At 41.3% G+C, this 18,475-nt stretch overlaps 3 protein-coding genes across 5 annotated transcripts; 2 read left to right on the top strand and 1 right to left on the bottom strand.

The window, feature by feature from the left end:
* The first annotated feature begins 46 nt into the window (after positions 1–46).
* ACTL6A (actin like 6A) lies at positions 47–9,557 on the top strand. Its single transcript, XM_422784.8, has 14 exons — positions 47–193; positions 1,648–1,724; positions 1,934–2,108; positions 2,415–2,515; positions 3,683–3,780; positions 4,478–4,572; positions 4,800–4,906; positions 4,991–5,080; positions 5,257–5,318; positions 5,628–5,742; positions 6,096–6,176; positions 7,191–7,286; positions 7,597–7,683; positions 8,203–9,557. The coding sequence occupies exons 1-14, from the start codon at positions 169–171 to the stop codon at positions 8,281–8,283; spliced, it is 1,290 nt and encodes a 429-aa protein (XP_422784.3). The 5' UTR covers positions 47–168; the 3' UTR covers positions 8,284–9,557.
* A 1,229-nt stretch (positions 9,558–10,786) lies between these two features.
* On the bottom strand, positions 10,787–13,925 carry MRPL47 (mitochondrial ribosomal protein L47). 3 transcript variants are annotated; one of them, XM_422785.8, is made up of 7 exons: positions 13,805–13,925; positions 13,505–13,650; positions 13,076–13,136; positions 12,675–12,771; positions 11,851–11,981; positions 11,456–11,551; positions 10,787–11,062 (listed from the first exon to the last, which is right to left on the bottom strand). In XM_422785.8, exons 1-7 carry the CDS (start codon positions 13,903–13,905, stop codon positions 10,945–10,947), a joined length of 750 nt encoding a protein of 249 aa, XP_422785.3. In that variant the 5' UTR covers positions 13,906–13,925; the 3' UTR covers positions 10,787–10,944. The 3 variants fall into 3 exon arrangements, with proteins under 3 accessions (XP_422785.3, XP_046754820.1, XP_040561663.1); XM_046898864.1 differs by having other exon boundaries at positions 13,505–13,626; XM_040705729.1 differs by lacking the exons at positions 13,505–13,650; positions 13,805–13,925 and adding an exon at positions 13,271–13,295.
* A 96-nt stretch (positions 13,926–14,021) lies between these two features.
* Positions 14,022–17,558, top strand: NDUFB5 (NADH:ubiquinone oxidoreductase subunit B5). Its single transcript, NM_001006553.2, has 6 exons — positions 14,022–14,149; positions 14,419–14,507; positions 15,382–15,448; positions 15,746–15,807; positions 16,417–16,523; positions 17,332–17,558. The coding sequence occupies exons 1-6, from the start codon at positions 14,035–14,037 to the stop codon at positions 17,450–17,452; spliced, it is 561 nt and encodes a 186-aa protein (NP_001006553.1). The 5' UTR covers positions 14,022–14,034; the 3' UTR covers positions 17,453–17,558.
* Positions 17,559–18,475: the final 917 nt, after the last annotated feature.

Below are 18,475 nucleotides of genomic sequence, written 5' to 3'. Positions count from 1 at the left end.
GCCTTTCGGTAGGGTGCCTCGCTAGTGAGCGGGCGGGTGGGCGAACAGTAGCGGCGCTGCCATTGGCGGGAAGGCGCGGGCCTGCGAGCTGTGCTGAGCCGGCCGGCGGGGCGAGGGCCCGACTGCTATTGTTGCCGCATCGCTGAGGAGAGCGGCCGGCGCGCAACCATGAGCGGCGGCGTATACGGTGGAGGTGAGTCTGGCGCTGCGAGACTGCTGAGCTCGCGCCGTTCTGTGAGGCGCCGCGTGCCCGTCCGTCCCGCCGCTCCCTCAGGGCCCAGCGGCGCGGCCCCGGCCCGGCTCCCTCCCGCCGCAGCAGTCCTGGCCCCGCCGCTGCTACGTGTGTGAGGAAGAGGGGGCCGCCGCGGGCCTCGTCCGCGCCTCTACCGGCGCCGCTCCGCTGAGAGGCGGCCCCGCACGGTGGCCCCGGGCCGGTGGCGGTGCTGCGGTGCCGGGCGGGCGTCTGAGGGTTTGGATTTCTTTAAGATGTCATCGGAGATCGGAGCCCTGCGGAGGAGGGCGGTTTGGAGGGTGACACCTTCACCTGCAGAGCTGAGGTGTCCAGGTCCGGCACCCCCCGCTCGGGTTCTGGCCGATTCGGGGCGATCTGGGCCTGCCTTGGTTTGTGCGAGTTTTTGACAGCTTGGTCTTGGAGTCTGGTTCGTACAGTCGCAGATCAGTTGCTTTTCAGCTGACCTTAAAGCTCACCCTGTGCCACCCCCTGCCGTGTGCTGGCTGCCCCCACCAGCTCCGGCTGCCCGGGGCCCATCCAACCCGGCCGGATCACCTGCAGGGATGGGACACCCACAGCTCTGGGCAGCAGTGCCAGGGCCTCACTGTCCTCTCTGAAAAATTTCCCCCTAACTAACCTAAATCTCTTCCTTTAGTTTGAAACCATTCATCCTTGTCCTATCGCTATCAAACCATGTACAAAGTCAGTTTCCCTCTTGTTTATAAGCTCCCTTTAAGTACTGGAAGGCTACAACAAGCTTTCACTGGAACCTTCTCCAAGCTAAGCAAAACCAGCTCCCTTTCTCCATAGGAGAGGTGCTTCAGTCCTTTGATTGTCTTTTTGACTCTCCTCTGGACCCACACCAACATCTCTTCATCTGTATGCTGGGGGCCGCAGGCCTGGATGTAGTACTCCAGATGGGACTTGGCAAAGGCAGAGCAGAGGGGGACAGTCACCTTTCTTGCCCTGGTGGCCACCCCTCTTCTGATGCAGCTCAGGATGCTGTTGGCTTTCTGCAAGCACACACTGCTGGCTCATGTCCAGCTGTTTGAGCCTTAAGTCCTATGCGACACCTCTCGCATGGCCTTGTTGAATGTCATGAAGTTCATGTGGACTCACTTCTCAAGCTTGTATTTAGATGCAACTCTCTTCTGTTAAAATGATCATTTTGCTTATGCCATTGAAAGGTATTGCAGTGTTCTAGTTACAGCCTATCTGTAACCTCGTGATGGCTCTCAGTTATCCTGAATGCTGAATAGAGAAGTTTCTCTGTCTTGGGAAAGATGCTTTATCATGTTGGGTTTTTTTTTGTTTGTTTGCTCTGGCAAGCAAAGCAGACAGAAGAAAAAATTCAGGTCAGGATAGCAGTAGAGCACAATAACCATTCACTACCTCTTTGTTAACAATCTTTTCAGATGAAGTTGGGGCTCTTGTTTTTGACATTGGCTCGTATACAGTGAGAGCAGGCTACGCAGGCGAAGACTGTCCAAAGGTAAGAATCTCTATGAACTCAGTGGAATTATAACTGGAGCTTAGAACTTGTTTATTAGTTATAAATTTCCAGAATATACTGTTTATTTTTCTTAGTACTAAGGAAAACTCTGGATTTTATTAGCAAAATCAACCCCCAAACAACAATAACAAAACAACCCACAACCAAAATGAGTAATTTTCATCGATATCTTACCTTTTGCTTTACAGGTTGATTTTCCAACAGCTATAGGCGTGGTGCTAGAAAGAGACAATGGCAGCACTCTGATGGAGATAGATGGTGACAAAGGCAAACAAGGGGGCCCAACTTACTACATAGACACCAATGCCCTGAGAGTCCCAAGGGAAAATATGGAAGCCATTTCACCTTTAAAAAATGGAATGAGTATGGTGCTCTGTCTTTTTTACCTGTTTTAAGATACCATTGCTAGGCTGCAAGAAGTCATAGCTTTCATGTAAACAGATGCTATACATGTCAACTTTTTTTTCCCTTTGGAGCTAGAGAGCAGGCTCATAATGAAAAGGTTCTGCTTTCACTAAAGAAATTTTAATACAGTAATGAATATTTTTATGTCTTAATAGGAGACTTGTAGATTCTTTTTTCTTTGATGGCTTTAATACCTTTATGTGGATTTATGAAGTGGATCAAAAGTTTGAAGAAACTAATCTCCTTGCTTCAATATCATTGCAGTTGAAGACTGGGATAGTTTCCAGGCAATTTTGGATCACACTTACAAGATGCATATTAAATCTGAAGCGAGTTTGCATCCTGTCCTGATGTCTGAAGCACCAGTGAGTAAAAGAAGCTTTGCATTTTGAGGAGTCTTAACAGTATCTTCTTGCTGAATCTACAGACATTAGTCTTGGAGAAATCCAGCACTGGGTTGTAGGTTATGAGTGTTAAAACTGAACTACAGAAGTAACATCTAAAAATACTGTGCAGGTTCTGGAAAGTATTCTCAATAAGAAAAATGCCAAAAAAACCCCCAACAATTTGAAAGAACTTTCATGAGTTTTATTAGAAAGTACTTACTGTGTGTTACTGTGTTTCATGTATTAAAAAAAAGTTATATAAAATCAAAAATAATATTCTCAACAGCCTAGAACAAAAGCAAAAAGTTGTCTGAATGTCTTCTTATGTTACGCTTAATCCATCTTTGCATTCAGCCTGCCATCTAACGTGTGACAGAGTAATGTGTAGTGAAGAAGTTTTAATTACATTTCTGCAAGTGGCCCTGTGATGTAAGTGAAGTGGATGAATACAGATTTCCGGAGAAAAATGTGAACAAAGTTTCTGTCATTTAGTTGTTGTGTAAATGCCAAATCACAGCCTGGAGCAGTGATTGAGCGCCTGGTGTGAAGGCAGGGCCTGCCCAGGGGAGCTCAGGTGCATGCAGTGTACCTGAATGACCAGAAGGGGTGGAGTCAGGAGGCACCCCTTCCCAGACCTTATTTAAGGGTTGGCAGTAGAGGTGAGGGTATTTTGCTGGGGGATCCCTGCTTACCTGAGGCTTCTAAGGGCAAGTAGCTTTTTTTTTTCTTTAATTTCTATGTCTATAGCTGTTGCATTTGTGCTTGTCCTCATTTGCTGTAGCTGATGGCTTTGTCACTTTGCTATTATTGCTGTACTTTCTATCACATTAGATTCTTATGCTCAAAGGGCTTAAAATCTGAAGGCATTTAAGTAGACTTGTAATCCAAGATTTTTGCCTGCTTTCTGTATGTTTAAGTTGAAGGTATGCGTTAATGTTTTGAAATAGTATTAGAATAATAAAGTTTTTAAGAAAATAAATTACTAGAAATCTGTTTTCCTATAGAATTTTGATTTGATTTGAAATTATGGTTTTAATAATTCCCGTTACTTTCTCACTTTGTTCACCTTTCTTTATTATGCTCCAATGATCCTCAAGGTAACCATAACTTCTTTTTGTTTACTTGTTTTTTTTTTCTTTCTTCTAGTGGAATACCAGAGCGAAGCGTGAGAAGCTGACTGAATTGATGTTTGAACACTACAACATCCCTGCTTTTTTCTTGTGTAAAACTGCTGTCCTAACAGCGTATCCTTTGGAATATTGTGCTGGCTTTTTATGTTTTTTTTTTTAACTTCTGGAAGTTACAGTAAACCTATTCCAGGCAACTCCTAGTTTAACAGTGTGTCTAATTTTTCTTCCTTGGATTAATTTTTCCATAAGCATCTAGGGAGCAAGTAAACAACCTCAATTTCTGAGCTTTAAGTTCAGTTCTGAAGTTCTCCCAGTCTGGCTGTTGTCCTTTGAGGTGATGGCCTTTTTTCTTATTTGCCTTTTTTTTTTTCCCTCTCCCTTTTTTGTTTTGTTTGTTCCCATTTTATACCATGAGTAAGTTACAGGACCAAAATGGTATTCTCTAGACTACTGAATACTGTAACTAGCCATTAATGTTCCCATAGCCTTAAGATGAATATTTGTAGCTGTTTTAAAATAATAACTTGTTTTCACTTTCAGAATCTAAATAAGTTGGATGCATACTGAGGTTACTGATAGTATTGACTTGGATTTATTCACTTGGGTTGTCATCTTTGTCCAAAGCTGAGTGTTCTGTTGATGGGGTTGTGTACTTTGTAGGAAGGTGATATGCCTGAGAACACAGCAAGCCTGATTGTTAGCTGAGGAATTAAACATTGGCATTCTTGTTCCTAATTATGCTTAAATTGTATGATACTTCCTTTTTTTTTAAGGTGAAAGTTACACTGTTTTCTTTAATTGTTTTGACTAGTTTTGCTAATGGGAGATCTACAGGTCTTATCTTGGATAGCGGAGCAACACATACTACTGCTATCCCAGTGCATGATGGATATGTACTTCAGCAAGGTAAAGTTTTCATCGGTAATAGCACAGCAGTGTCCAAGTCAAGTTGGCTTGCTTTCTGTTTCTCTAGTTTAACTGCTGCTTTTAAATGTATCTATTCTCTTAAATATGAAAAACAAAACAAAACCAAATGCCCAACCGTGTCTCTGATAAGTGAGTGTTGGGAAAGTTCATTCTGATTTCAGTGCTTTACAAGTTTGGTGGGGCGGGTTGTTGTTTTTGTCTTTTAGGTATTGTAAAATCACCACTAGCAGGCGACTTTATTACTATGCAGTGCAGAGAACTGTTTCAGGAAATGAATATAGAGTTAATTCCTCCATATATGATTGCTTCAAAGGTGGGAAAGTAACTTCATTTAGTGTTTGTTTGGGGGGAAGGAGCTTAAATGGTGAACTGACGGTTATGTTCCCTGCAACCTCAGGAGGCAGTTCGTGAGGGGTCACCAGCAAATTGGAAGAGAAAAGAGAAGTTACCCCAGGTCACCAGGTCTTGGCACAACTACATGTGTAATGTAAGTATGTCACTTCTCCAACTCAGCCTCACTGGGCATCCCATAATGAAATCTTGTTTGCAAGTATGTGAGGTTTTCCTCTTCAAGAACTAGAAAATGTTAAAAAAAATAATTCTGTAAGTTCTATGGGATTATTGACTGACATTCTTGTAACCATATAATTCTTATCTCCGTAGTGTGTCATTCAGGACTTCCAAGCTTCCGTCCTCCAAGTGTCAGATTCAACCTATGATGAACAGTATGTCACTGTTTTTCTCCTTGTTAAGTTAGTTAACAGTTGTGCATAGAATGCTTTGCCTGTTTGTTGCTGTTAGCTTGTTTTATTTAGAGATGAGGCAAGGATAAATAACATCTGTTTATTTCTTTAAGTAGAAAAACAGTATGCATCCAGGTGGCAGCTTATTTAATATTTCATAAGGTCGTAATATTATCAAAAGCATCATTTATATAAATCACAGTATTCTCATTGAAACTTTGGTTTATAATGCTACTTAGGTAACATTCTGTTTACATTGTACTTTAATGCATTGCTTTCTGAATGCTCTAGGGTAGCTGCACAGATGCCAACGGTTCATTATGAGTTCCCCAATGGCTATAACTGTGACTTTGGTGCTGAGCGTCTAAAAATTCCTGAGGGATTATTTGACCCTTCTAATGTAAAGGTAAAATAACAATGATATGTAGTAATTAAGGAGGCTTTAAATTACTGGTTTATCACATGGCTTCCCTTTGTACAGTGTCCCTAATTTCCTGATTTGTGTGTGTCTATATCATGTGGTTTAAATTGGTCTGTGTTGATTTCTTAGGGTTGGGATAGTAACAGAACAAATGTAGTTCAAGAATGAGCTGAGATGTGCTGGATGTTTTTCTGGGAAGCAAGAATGTTTTTTACTTTCCATAAAAACGTTTTGCTCTCTTTAACAAATGAGGTTAATTCAGCTCATCTGGGCCTTTTACATACCTCGGGTTTCTTTGTTTGAAGTGACGATGTGTGAACTACTCATTTTAATTTTAGGGCTTGTCTGGTAACACGATGTTGGGAGTGAGTCACGTTGTCACGACAAGTGTTGGGATGTGTGATATAGACATCAGGCCGGTAAGTGTTAAACGTGGATTAGTTAAGGCATAGATTTTTTACTGATACCATTTTTTTTATTCAAATGTGGTTGCTAAAGGAATATGAACTTCCTAGGATAATGAGAATGCATCATAATGCTCTAAGTATTACGTATTTGGGATCATATAGGCTTACTGTTTTGTTTTACAGAATGCTAAATCAGGATATTAGACTTAGTGTTTCTATCTGTGTAAGGAGCTAGTGTCTGTTTCTGACTGGCCTTGTATCACGTACATTGGATTGGCTTCGGATTATGCATTTGATTTGCCACACCTTGAGAGTTTTCTTCAGGTTTTTGGGCCTGGCATATATACTTAAACATAACCACTTGAATGGAACTTTTGGGTGCAAGTAAAAGGAAGGAAAGAGGTTCTAAAGGAAAACCTTTTGGTTTAAACAATGTTCTCACATTCTCAGCTATGAATTTGAAAAGAAAAAAGATATGCAATGCATGGGGGGTTGATTGAAAAACTCTTCCTCTTACCAAGGGTGTCAGGCTGTGTGAACTAGAGCATGATTTGTGTTCAACGTTAGTGTGCAGCATTAGTAAGATGGAAAACTTGGAGTGCTCTGATTTTTTCCTTTGCAATTGGAACATCCAGTTGGGCAGTCCTTTGGAGCCAGGAGTTGGAGTTGGTGATCTTTATGGGACCTTCACAACTTGATTCTGTGATTCAGCTGAAAGGAAACCAATAGCTTGGATAGAGGATGTATGTGTGGATGTAGGGCTCTCTAATTGAAGAAAATACTCTGTGGAATCATTTAGAATCATTAATCACAGCTCCTATCTTTCTTGTATAGTACATTACTGAGCTTTCATGAGATGTTTTTCATACGATTAATAAATTGTATTGTGAGATGTAGTATTGTTTATAAGAAGTGATGCATTATTGTTGTTGATTATATGTATTTGTGTGTCATTCCTTTCTACTCTGTGAAAGTTGTTTTCAGAATGATTTCAGAATTAATGTAGGTTGCTTATTCTCTTTTCAGGGCCTCTATGGCAGTGTGATTGTAGCAGGAGGGAACACACTAATACAGAGTTTCACAGACAGGTTGAACAGAGAGCTGTCTCAGAAAACTCCACCGGTAAGACAACTCTTCAGATTTCTGTTATTTATCATTTTGCTTCTCTGCTGCATTTGCTAATGGTCTTTGTTGAGAGACAAGATAAAAACAGCATATACTGCTGTTGCAGCATAGCTTTTCTTGCATTCTAAATACAGGGCAGGTGAGCTCTGTTTTAAGTTGAATAAGATGGATCTTTTAACATGCATCCACCTGTGTGTTAGCACATACACAGAGTTCTTTGTGTTGTCCTCATGTTACTAAACAGCACCAGCCTCCTGCAAGTTGTACATGATTTTTTTTCTTGTGTCTCACCCCATTTTCTATGCAGAGCATGCGTCTGAAATTGATAGCAAACAACACCACAGTGGAGCGGAGGTTCAGCTCATGGATCGGTGGTTCAATTTTGGCTTCTTTGGTTAGTAAACCCATGTTACTACATTATGCAGCAGCGTTGCCCAAAAATTCAAGGTTATATAAGTATGCATCGAAGAGTTGATGCTAACAGAGCAATAATTATCTGAGCTTTTCCATTGGATCTGAATGTAGCTTGCCACCTTCTTCTATATTCAGTGGCACTGTGCAGGCTTGATGAAATATGGTGTCTAAAAGTATTGTGTAGATGGTGCATCATGAAGGTTGTGAATCTATTTCTTTATCGTGTGCATGAACTTGATTGTCTGGGTTACTGAGCATTGGAATGGTTTGTGGGAATTCTTTTAGCAGTATCAGATTGAAATCAGCTTTTGGTACTGCAGCTTTCAATCTGAGTTTTAATCACCAGTAGGAAAAAAATCAAAGGAGAAAAGATAACGGAGCGCATGGAGTCAAATCCTCTTTCTTTACCTGATGTAAAGACTTTCTTGTTTTACCATTACTGAGAAGTGAAGCATGTTTCACCTAACCTCAATTTTTCTGGTTTGCTTTGTTTTTGTAGGGTACTTTTCAACAAATGTGGATTTCTAAACAAGAATATGAAGAAGGAGGGAAACAATGTGTAGAAAGAAAATGTCCTTAAATTTCTTACTGTGAGGACTGCTGCTTCCTCAGCGCTTCTTCTGACTCTCATAGCTTTAGCATACTCAGGAATGGGATGGACTTTTTTGTAGAAAGTTTATATTGGATTTTTTGCATAATTCAAGTTCCATTTTTAACAAACCTTAGAAATTTTGAGAGACCTAATTGGTACTATCATAGAAAAAGGATGCTTATGTCCTTTGTAAAGCAATAATTCATATAACAAGTATTTTATAATTTTGTATAAATGTCTATTTTCTCTAGTATCTTTTCCTGGGAACAGCTTTACAGGTTAGCTAATAGAGGCATAACCTTGCAAATGCCTGCACAATTTTATTAAGAAATTGTTGTCTACTTTCACCTATTAGTCTTCCTTTGCTAGTACTTCGGCCTTAAATTGCTCTTACTTCTCTCTTAAAAATAAAGTTTGCTCATCTGTATTTGAGCAACCTTGTGAGTACTTGCAGAGAAAGTTCCTCTTCTGCTTTAAAAATCAGAGTTTGTATTTACTAATCTGCTATAGGTGAGTCGGTTCAGTGTAAATTTCTACCCTCTGATCAAAGTGTTACATTCTGTTTAGTGAATGTTGTATTACACACTGGTCTGCTAACTTTCCATTATGGAGCTATTTCATTTCAGTAAACCATAATTGCTTTCCAGCTAGTTTCTAAGAATGTATATAATAAGCTGAATGCCTTAGTGATGTAGAAGAGAAGCAGAGCTTTTTAGAGACAGGGAATGTAAGGCAGAGAATTCTTTCCAAGACTAGCAGAATAGTCATAGACCTCAGGACGTGGCTTTACATTTTACAGTGAACTGTAACTTAAAGGGGCAGTCACAATTTGTTTATTGCTGGGTTAGCTCCCTTAGCTGACTCTTGGCAAGGTCAGTAAGTGCCTGCATTTAGCATGGGGAGCGTGTGCTCAGGCAGAGGAAGTAGGGGGATTTATTCTTTCAGCAGGAACTGCAGTCAGGCTGCAGCTCTATGCTGCTGTTCAGCTTACTCTATTTCACAACTGTGTGATGTTCTGTACTGTGGCACAGTGGAGTTTTGCTCCTTATTTTTAGATCAGTTAAATGCTATTTGGTTTTCCACAGCCTTTAAAATATGTGAACAATACTGCTACATTTTCAATATCCTACAAAACCTCAAGGGTGAATAGGGATGGGGCCTCTAGTTGAAAAGTTTCATGTTACCTCCAAGCAATAAAGTAATTTATCAAAACAGCCTGTTTTTGTCATGCCATAATAAACATCATTTGACTCTTGGATAAAGTTGCTTGCTTCACACTTTCAAAGTTTTTGACAAACTATACTTCTGTCAGAAAATGAGGCGAACTTAAGTCAGCTACACTGCGTAACAAACTGCCTGCTGTAGTCATGCTGGAAGGAAAAGACTTGAATGCAAACTCAGTGGAGTGGAATGTGAAATGTCAGCTGGACTTGTATCTTAGCAGGTCAGAACTGTTACAAGTTACTGTAGCATCACTGAAATACTAAAATTGATCTGACAGTTTGTAGCTTGAAATGAGGAAAGTAGATGTCTTGTTTGTTTCTTCATGAATTGACTATAACTGTCATGTTTTCCTTCTGTGGCATGCACTTAAGTTTCAGTGATTATCTACTTTGTATCTTTATAAAACTACAGTACAATGGTAGTATCTGTGAGTGGTCTAACACTGAGGAGCAAAATATTTCCTGGGGTTTTATCACCATTTTAAAGACTTGCTGGCTATGAAGTAGGTATTTTGTGTGATGTAGAGAATTAACTGAAGGGTCACAGTGGTGGGAACAGATAGATTTATCTGCTGCACTTTCTATTCTGCTGGAATATCTACTGTTTTATCAGATTATACTGTATAGTAAATTATTGAAAAGTTTTATTCTAAATTTTTACACCATCTCCTTTGAAGGTTAAAAGATGTCGTGAAGTAGTGCTTACCACCAAGTGAGAGCAGTAGTGATAAGATTCCTTACCTTTCTAATTGAATTGCAGAGATGGCTACCACCAGTCTTCCTACATTTTGCTTACTGCAAAAAGCAGTGCACCAACATCTGAATTTGTCAGATGTATCTAGAAATGTAGGTATGAAGACTGCATTTTTTAAAAAGCTGATAGAAAGTATTTAGTTTTTGTTAGTGAGCCAGACTCAAAGCAGGGAGGAAGTTCCTTGCAGCTCATTGGAAGAGCTCAGTTATTAACAGTGTATTTTCCCCATGTGGTTACATAGAACGTACGTGTAACAGGTGATGATACCAGTGCCACAGAAGATCAGGTAACGACGTATGGGATGTGAGCTTCAGATGTTCTCGTAAAATTCTGTTTTCAGTACACATCTATTAAACTAAAGCAGCCAAATGCCCCCACAGTTTATACTTCGGCTGCTTTTTACTGTTAGTAATGTACGATTCACTTTTATAGTAGTTGGTTAATGTGTAACTTTCCAAGTGTTTCTACAGACAAGTGTTATGATCAATTTTTGAGTTATGTACTGAAGCGGCTCTTTAATTTCAAATCACAAATTTAATTTAGGCTAAGTGTGAGATAAAATAAAGATGGAGGTCATGAGGAATGCTCAGTCAAGTTGTTCACTGGTTTCAGAACTTGCTTCCATGTTCTGGTCACAAAGACACCCAACTGCTTACAGCACTCTTCAGGATGTTACTGGCTCTGAGATTTTACAGCAAGGTGAGGGAACTTTTTCTCTAAGAGTTTCCGCTTCTTCTTCTCTAAGTTTTGCCGTCTGTTCCGTAGACGTAATTTTTTTTCAAGTCTAAGCCTGAAATAAAGTAGTGTGGTGAGAAATAAGGACATTGCACAACGTCCTTAATAAACTCACTAATCAGAAGAGGCTCCCATTGAGTATGACTTCAGTATTAGTTTAATTTGCTTTTGATAAGCAGAAATGCCTGCAAAGCAGACTCCTTATTGCCTTCTGCTTTGGAATTCTACAGCGATGACAGTCTTAGGGGGCATCTTGGGTATTTTGCACACTAAATGACTTACACTACAACTTCATAGGCACTTAAATATCTTAACTAAGATTAGAAGAAAAACCTGCCATTTACAAAAGTCTTGTTTTCAGTCTACTATCTACTCAAAAGAAATTCCTTGTAAAGTGGAAGGAGGAACATAGCAGAAAATTATTTTAAATTATTAAAAAAAAGTTTACCTGATGAAGCGGTTAACATGGGGTAAGTAATAAAATTTCCTCTTCTGGTATTTTTTGTTCAGGTACCATGGTATTGGCCATTCCTTGTATGAATACCTGTTACAGACACACAGAAGTGATTATAGAATGTATAGTCTGGTAGAATTCCAAGACACTGATAGAAAATCCTTGGGTGAAAGCATGGTCTGATCCGTACAGCCCAGAACTTGTAAGTAACGGTTGAGTTTAGCTACGGAATCATTTAGCAACAGTTACAGCATATGAGAAGTAAATAAAGCATCATGTGAATGCAACTAGCAAACATGCTTCTATGTAATATGTGCATCTTCTTTTGACCAAGGAAGATATCATGGGAAAACTTGGAATGTGCAAAAGGGAAGTTATCTTTTCCATACCAGTAGGTGCGGCCCAAGAAGTCATTTCTCCACTCTCCAGGTACTGGCTTTTCGTGGCCAGTTTGTAGAAGTCTCAAAGCAATTTCTCTTTCTCTGACAACCAAGTCAATATTTTTCATAGACTTTTGTACCTGGAAATAAGAAATGGTTTTAGGATGGACCAACAAAATACACTGCTTATAACTTAAAAATACCAAATGGATATCTCTGACAAAATCCAAAGGAAAGCATAGGTAAAATCAACTGGGAATTCCATTGTATGTTCACAACTGTGGCCGAAGTGTAACAGCTTAATTGGGTTTATGTGCCAGCATACTAAAGAATGGGTGCTTTAAAAAGTCAAGTTACAAATAGACCAGAGGGGGGGAAAAAAGTGTGAACATTAAAGAGTAGCTGGCTGCTCTAATAGTGATGCTGAAAGTAGACAGCTCTGAAGCAGGGAAAGGAAGGGAGCAGAAGAAGCAAACATATGCTGTATGTGTTTCTATCAGATGGCTTGTAATAGCCACTTGCTAATATAGCTTTTACTTTGTGGTCTGCTTACAGCTTCAGTGCCTGCTGACTGATGAGAAAGCTGTAGAGAATGTTGTGTATTTTCTAGAAATCCTCTAGTACAGCTTCAGTGAGTGAAGACAGGAAAATACATAATATTATATGATGAGTGAAGAGGCCTTCCCACTGTGTTGCATGAGCAGAGCATTTGTGTTCATGCTAACAAAAAGGGTAATTAAGAAAATGGATTTCAACAAGCCTGAGAACGCTTCACCTTTCACACAGCAATTGTACCTTAGAGTTACATTTTCAGCTAATATGACAGACGTTACCTTTTCTAATCGTTCTGGACTTGGCATGGGCTTCTGCTGTCGTTTTGATTCTTGTTCTAAAGTTAAAAGCATGTTCTTTTCCTTCAATAGGACATACCTAGGTCAGAAAATATAGTACTTCAAAATAATTTTTGGATACAGCAGCAGTTACTCACTCACAAGCCTCCTGGACAGAGCACAGTTATCCAGCATACATCCCTATATCCTGTAAAATTTATAGTAAAAAACAAAGATGCTGACCAACTGGGGCCAGTCAGCAGATGGTTGATGCATCCAACCTACAGCGAGAGGCTGAGGGAAAGGGGTTCACTTGGAGAAAGAAAGGTGTGGGTGGGAAGGGTTAACGCTATGTCATAAAAGAGCTGCTCTTAAAGAAGAAAAGCTACTTGGATAAAACTTACCAAAGTTTGTGCAAGTCTTGACTGCTCTTGGCCCTTAGCTGCTTTATATTCCATGCGTCCCCTGAAAAACAAAAGTTAAAAACAATTTAGAATAAAGTTTCCTTATTCTGAAAAGATAAGCTTCTCTTTGAAGACTCGGCTGGTTACAGAACAAGTATTGTCTTGTTCAAGTACTGCCGTATCTTGGAGAGCCACCTTGGTGGGTTATCCAGCTCTGTTTCAGATAGGTAAATATATAGAAAATGCACTGTGCATTTGTGTGTGTTTAAGGCAGGGAAATGGGAAAGCTCTACGACAAACTCTTGCAGTGTGATGCTCCTGCAGCACTGTGTGTTTGGTCACAGATCGTGTCATAGAGCGATGCCTCAGAGCACAACAGAGGACATACAGACAAACGTTCCGTGACCAGAAGTGCTGAACGGAACTCACCGGACTTCACTGTTTTCTCTCCCCAGTTTTTTGGGTCATCGAAGAACTCCTCCAGGCCCTTCCGAGGCAGCGTAGCATGCAGAAACCTTGCGTGACAGAGGGGCTCGGCTTGTGCCAGGTTCCTGTGGCACGGGTTCAGCGTTAAGCTGCATAGCGATTAAAGAAAAAGCGACATTCCATAGGAAAAAAAAAAAACCAGCATTTCGCTCATGCAGCCGAATTCCTTCCTTCTACCCAGGACTCCCGCCGCAACCCGTGCCTCCAGCCCGGCCCTGTCAGCAGCCCCCGCCCTGTACGTACCCGGGCAGGCCGGCAGCCACCAGGCCCGGCCGCGCTCCTGACAGCCGCAGCGCGCCCGCGAGGCGCCGACCCAGGGCGGCTATCGCCCTGGCGGCCGCCATCTTCCCTCGGCGCTGCGGATGGCGCGTCGAGGGCGCCGGAAGTGGAGGGGACGCTCTGCCCTTTCCCAAGATGGCGCCTGCCCAGCTTCAACCGCGTCTTCCGGCTCCGCCCCCGTGCCAGTCCCGGCCATGGCGGCCATGAGCCTGCTGCTGCGGGCGGCCGCTGCTTGGGGAGCGCGGCGGGCGGCGGGCAGCGCTCGCCTCCCCTGCCTCGCCGGGGCCGCCCGTCTTCCAGGCACCGTCGGTAGGGTATCGGTGGCTGTGGGAACGTAGCGTAGGGAGCCTGGGGTGCGAGGTGACCTTGGGGAGCGGAGGGAAAGGTGACCCGGGGAGCGGGAACGGGAGGCCGCGGGGCGCTGGGGTGGATCGGGCGGGTGTGAGGCCTCCGGCTGGGGCAGCGAGCAGGGGCCGCACTGGGGCTCTGCCGGGGCCGCAATGGGGGCTGCGCTGTTGGCCTCGGCCTGGTGCGGTCACTGACGGGATTAACGGGCGACGCTTTGGCTCTGCTTTCAGCTCCGGTGCGATACAGCAGCGGCCATGGGAAGAGAATGTTCATCATCAAGGCAACGAGTTTTTACGATACTCGGTTTCTGAACATGTTGGTGAGTAAAGGTGGACCGTACGCGTTCAGTATAACATCCCTTTGTGTGCTGGAGAGTGTCTGAAACGTAATTTCTGTTGGTGCTGCTCACACAAGTAAGAATTTTCAGTCGTTTTGTGCTCTGCTGTAAAATCAGAGCCTGGTGAAGTAAAAAGAGGCAAGATGGACCGTGTGGCAGAGGTTGCGATGGGTGGCTGAGCTGATGCTGTGTTAACGTTCTTAAATTGTGTGTCTTTACTCATATATGTGTAATCTGCAGCTGCTTTCTGGTTTGATCTCCTTTTCAAAACACCTTAGGTTACTTTTCTGCAGGATTTATCTCCGGTTATCAGTAACACGAGAGATTTAGGTTAAGGAAGCGTGACCCGAGCTCAGCCCTTGAGAAGCAAGGTTTTGGATAAAGCCCATTATGATGGGTAATAGCCAACCCGATCCTGCTCCGTTAGTGTGATTGGGCTTCCTTTATCTGTCTTCCACTGTTACCAAAGTGAGCAGTGCTCTATTCACGTTGGATGATATTGCACTGGTATTAGTGCCTCGTTACAGTTAAATGCTGAAGCCAGTCCATACCAGCTGCTGAGACAGCGTTTGGGGAAAGCATTGCTCTCTGCTTCTGCAGGCACTGACCTCTCTGGGAGGTTGAATGCTGAAGTAAATGGGCCCGTGGACTGATACAGCATCACTGTTCCCAATATTCTCATTTGTTAATTAACTCATTTTAATCAGCACAATGGCATTACATTTCTGTCTGAACTATGAGTGTGAATCTAAGAATTACTGGCAGTGTTACGTAGCTTTCAAACTACCTTCGTCTAACTTTTGTCAAGTTTCTGACTTTACCATGCTGATTTTTCTTCTGTTTGTTCCTTTTACAGAGATTCTATATATTTCTGACAGGAATACCAGTGGTACTTTTCATAACATACGTCAACATCTTCATCGGTGCGTGCTCTCTCATGATTAAGCTAAGTATATGGTCATGATTAGTAAATGCATAAAAGGAAATTAAGCATGCTGGATAGAAAGAAAGCAGATCTTTTGAGGCTTGCTGTGTGAAGGACCATGAAATATGCCAAGAACTGAGAAATACAAGTCCAGTTTTTCTCAACAGTTCGAGCTGAGAGATTAGGTATTCTCCATGTGAATTAGTGATTTATGTTTCTTTAATGTAAAAGGCTGAATATGAAGTACTTGAATAAATAACTGTATGAAGTGATCCTTCCCTGTTTTCTTTATCAGGTGAAGCTGAACTTGCAGAGATTCCTGAAGGTTATATTCCAGAGCACTGGGAATACTACAAAGTGAGTGTAGCACGTAAAAGAGTAGTGTTAGGAACAGCTTTCCTCTTAGTACTGGTTTTGGGAGTAAAATATGTGGAGGCTGGTAATGAGAATGGACACATCCCTACCATTAGGTGTAGCAGAGCTCAAATTGTCAGAAAACTCGAAAGTTCTTGCTGTAAGCACTTTGGTTTTGATAGAAGGCAACTGACCTCAGCAGTAATACTATGGCTATTTCAACTCATTCAGACTTTTATTCCCAGTGAAATGACTTTGCGTGGAAGCAATACTTGAAAATGTTACTGGTTACAGTTAGAGGTTTGGAGTCCTTTTCTGTGATGACAGTGGCAGTTTAAAGAAATTTATTTCAAAGAAAGAAAATAAATCAAGTGTTTTCTGTTAACTTGTTTTTAATTTTGCCAGGAGATTTTTCTCTACAGCTTACCTTGGCATTAAAAGCTAGCAAAATAAATATACCATTTTAATGTTCTGATCTTACAAATAGTTGAGCATGTTTTTAACTTTCCTATTATTGCATGTCTTCAGGATTGGGAACATGTCACATAGTTTTGGTATGATGGCATTTCTATTTGGGAATTACATTAATAATTCTGTTTTTGTATTTTCCAGCACCCTATAAGTCGCTGGATAGCTCGTTACCTCCTTGACCCACCTGAAAAGAACTATGAGAAAGAGATGGCTTTCATCAATGTTGAAGCACAGAAGGCTGAAATGAGGTATGTTAGACAGTTAAGGTGTTTCTAAGTGCTGCTACGTAGTATAGTTTATATTTTGTTAGTTGGATGCTGGCATAGAGTACCTGCTTGCTTACACATCACTTAACTTTTCGTGCTTGCTGCACTGGCTGGTGCCACAGTGGAAGTTACAGTGTCTGTAATCCCTGCCTTCTTGGTATTAAGATTACCAATGCTGGAATAATCCAAGGGCAGCCTTGTAAAATAACGCCTCTCTTCAAAACAATTCATATTTATAAAGTTAGAGGTATGTCTTCCTGACTGAGAAAATGGACACCTTTTTGCTTCTGATAATGCTCACAGTGTGCGTAAATAATGACACAGCTTAGAAGGCTGGTTGTGTTCCATGTTGCTGTTTCTGGAGGCAGCAACGGCATTAATCTAAATTTATTCTACACTTAATCAGAGTAAATTGTGGTGGTAAAAGAAAGTCTTGAGTTTTATGAACCATTGCTGTTGGGACCAAGACAGTATAGCTCCTTTAACCATCACTTTCAGTTCTGTTTATCTACAGCTAAAAGCTGTATTACAACCTATCTAGCTCCTTAATAAGCAAGAACCTAAGACAGAACTGCAGACGTTTTTATTACTCTTCTGTGATATGTCTTGCTGAAAAAAATGAAATAGAAGAATAGTTCATGTTACAGTTGAACCCTTTGTATTTTCTTATTACCTATGTTACATTAACATTTATGAACAGTAGATGCTAAACTCATTGCTGCTCTCAGTATTGCCCAGATGTTAAACCAATAGATTTCATGTTCACTGTGAATGGTGCTCTTTCTTTCAGGCTGATGGAGCTGGAGGCACGCAGACTGATGAGACAGAGGGGAGATGGACCTTGGTATCAGTACGAAACACCTGATAAAAATCTTGTTGACAATTCTATGAAAGCAACACCTGACAATTGAACAGGTTTAAGGTAGTATGCAGTTTCAAATGCATACCAACAAATTGTGGCTTATCTGTGGAGCACACATCCTGCTGTTTAATGTTGGAAATAAAAAGTTAAAAAAACCACAAATAAGTGTTTGTTGATTCTGATATCTTGAAAGAAGCTGTGAAAGTTCATCTTGTATAGCTGCTAAAGGTATTAAGCAGATAAAATGCCTTATGTCAGTTGATAACAATTAGTCATTTTCTCCAGGGCTTCAATATAGAATGGCCCTTTTGCCCTAATGTGAAACGAGTTGGTGATTTTACTCATTATCATGTGACGTCTGCTAGTTTTGAAGTTTTAAAGTGAAAGGTGTAACACACCGTAAGAGCTTTTTTCTTTCACACTGCCTTGTGTCAAATAGTTTATGGAAAATGAAGTAAGAAAGGAAAAGTATTTCAGATCTTTGGCGTATCAAGATTGTATCTATTGTTTTAGACAAGTATTTTCTTTCTCACTGTCTGTAGTCAAACTGATCTTTCACTTTGCAGGTTGTTCAACATCTGCTATTGTTTTCTCTTTCTCTTGCTTGTCTGCTCCTTGCTTTCTCCCATCTCACCTCCTTCTGTATAGTCAGTCTCAAAGACTTCTTAAGGATAGAAATGCAGAGATGAATGACTTCTGTGCATTGTTTCAAACCAGACCATTCTCAGTGTAGATCACGCAAAAGGAGGGCCTTCTGGAACACATTGCACCGCTCTGCTTGTGTTTTTTTGGTTTGTTCCCTCTTTCTCCATACCACTTTTGAGAAGTACTGAGGTAGGGAGGACGTTACTGTTCACCTCACAGCCTTCTGCCGCTAGAGGGATGTGCTCCCTTAGGTTCTAAATCCCTCAGGAGGGTGAGGGGTAGCTTCTCTTGCAGCGCACGACCCACAATTGTCTGTTTCCACTTTTTAAAGGACAGAAGCCCAAATTCTGTAGTAATCCCTGAATCTCGTGGTTTCCAACTGCTAAAACTACTACCAAGTAACATGAAGCAGCGTTACACGGAGTGT

Source organism: Gallus gallus, chromosome 9 (assembly GCF_016699485.2).
Source record: "Gallus gallus isolate bGalGal1 chromosome 9, bGalGal1.mat.broiler.GRCg7b, whole genome shotgun sequence".
NCBI classification, from domain to species: Eukaryota; Metazoa; Chordata; class Aves; order Galliformes; family Phasianidae; genus Gallus; species Gallus gallus.
The sequence above is the reverse complement of the archived record's forward strand: the minus strand, read 5'-3'. Positions and strand labels throughout refer to the sequence as shown.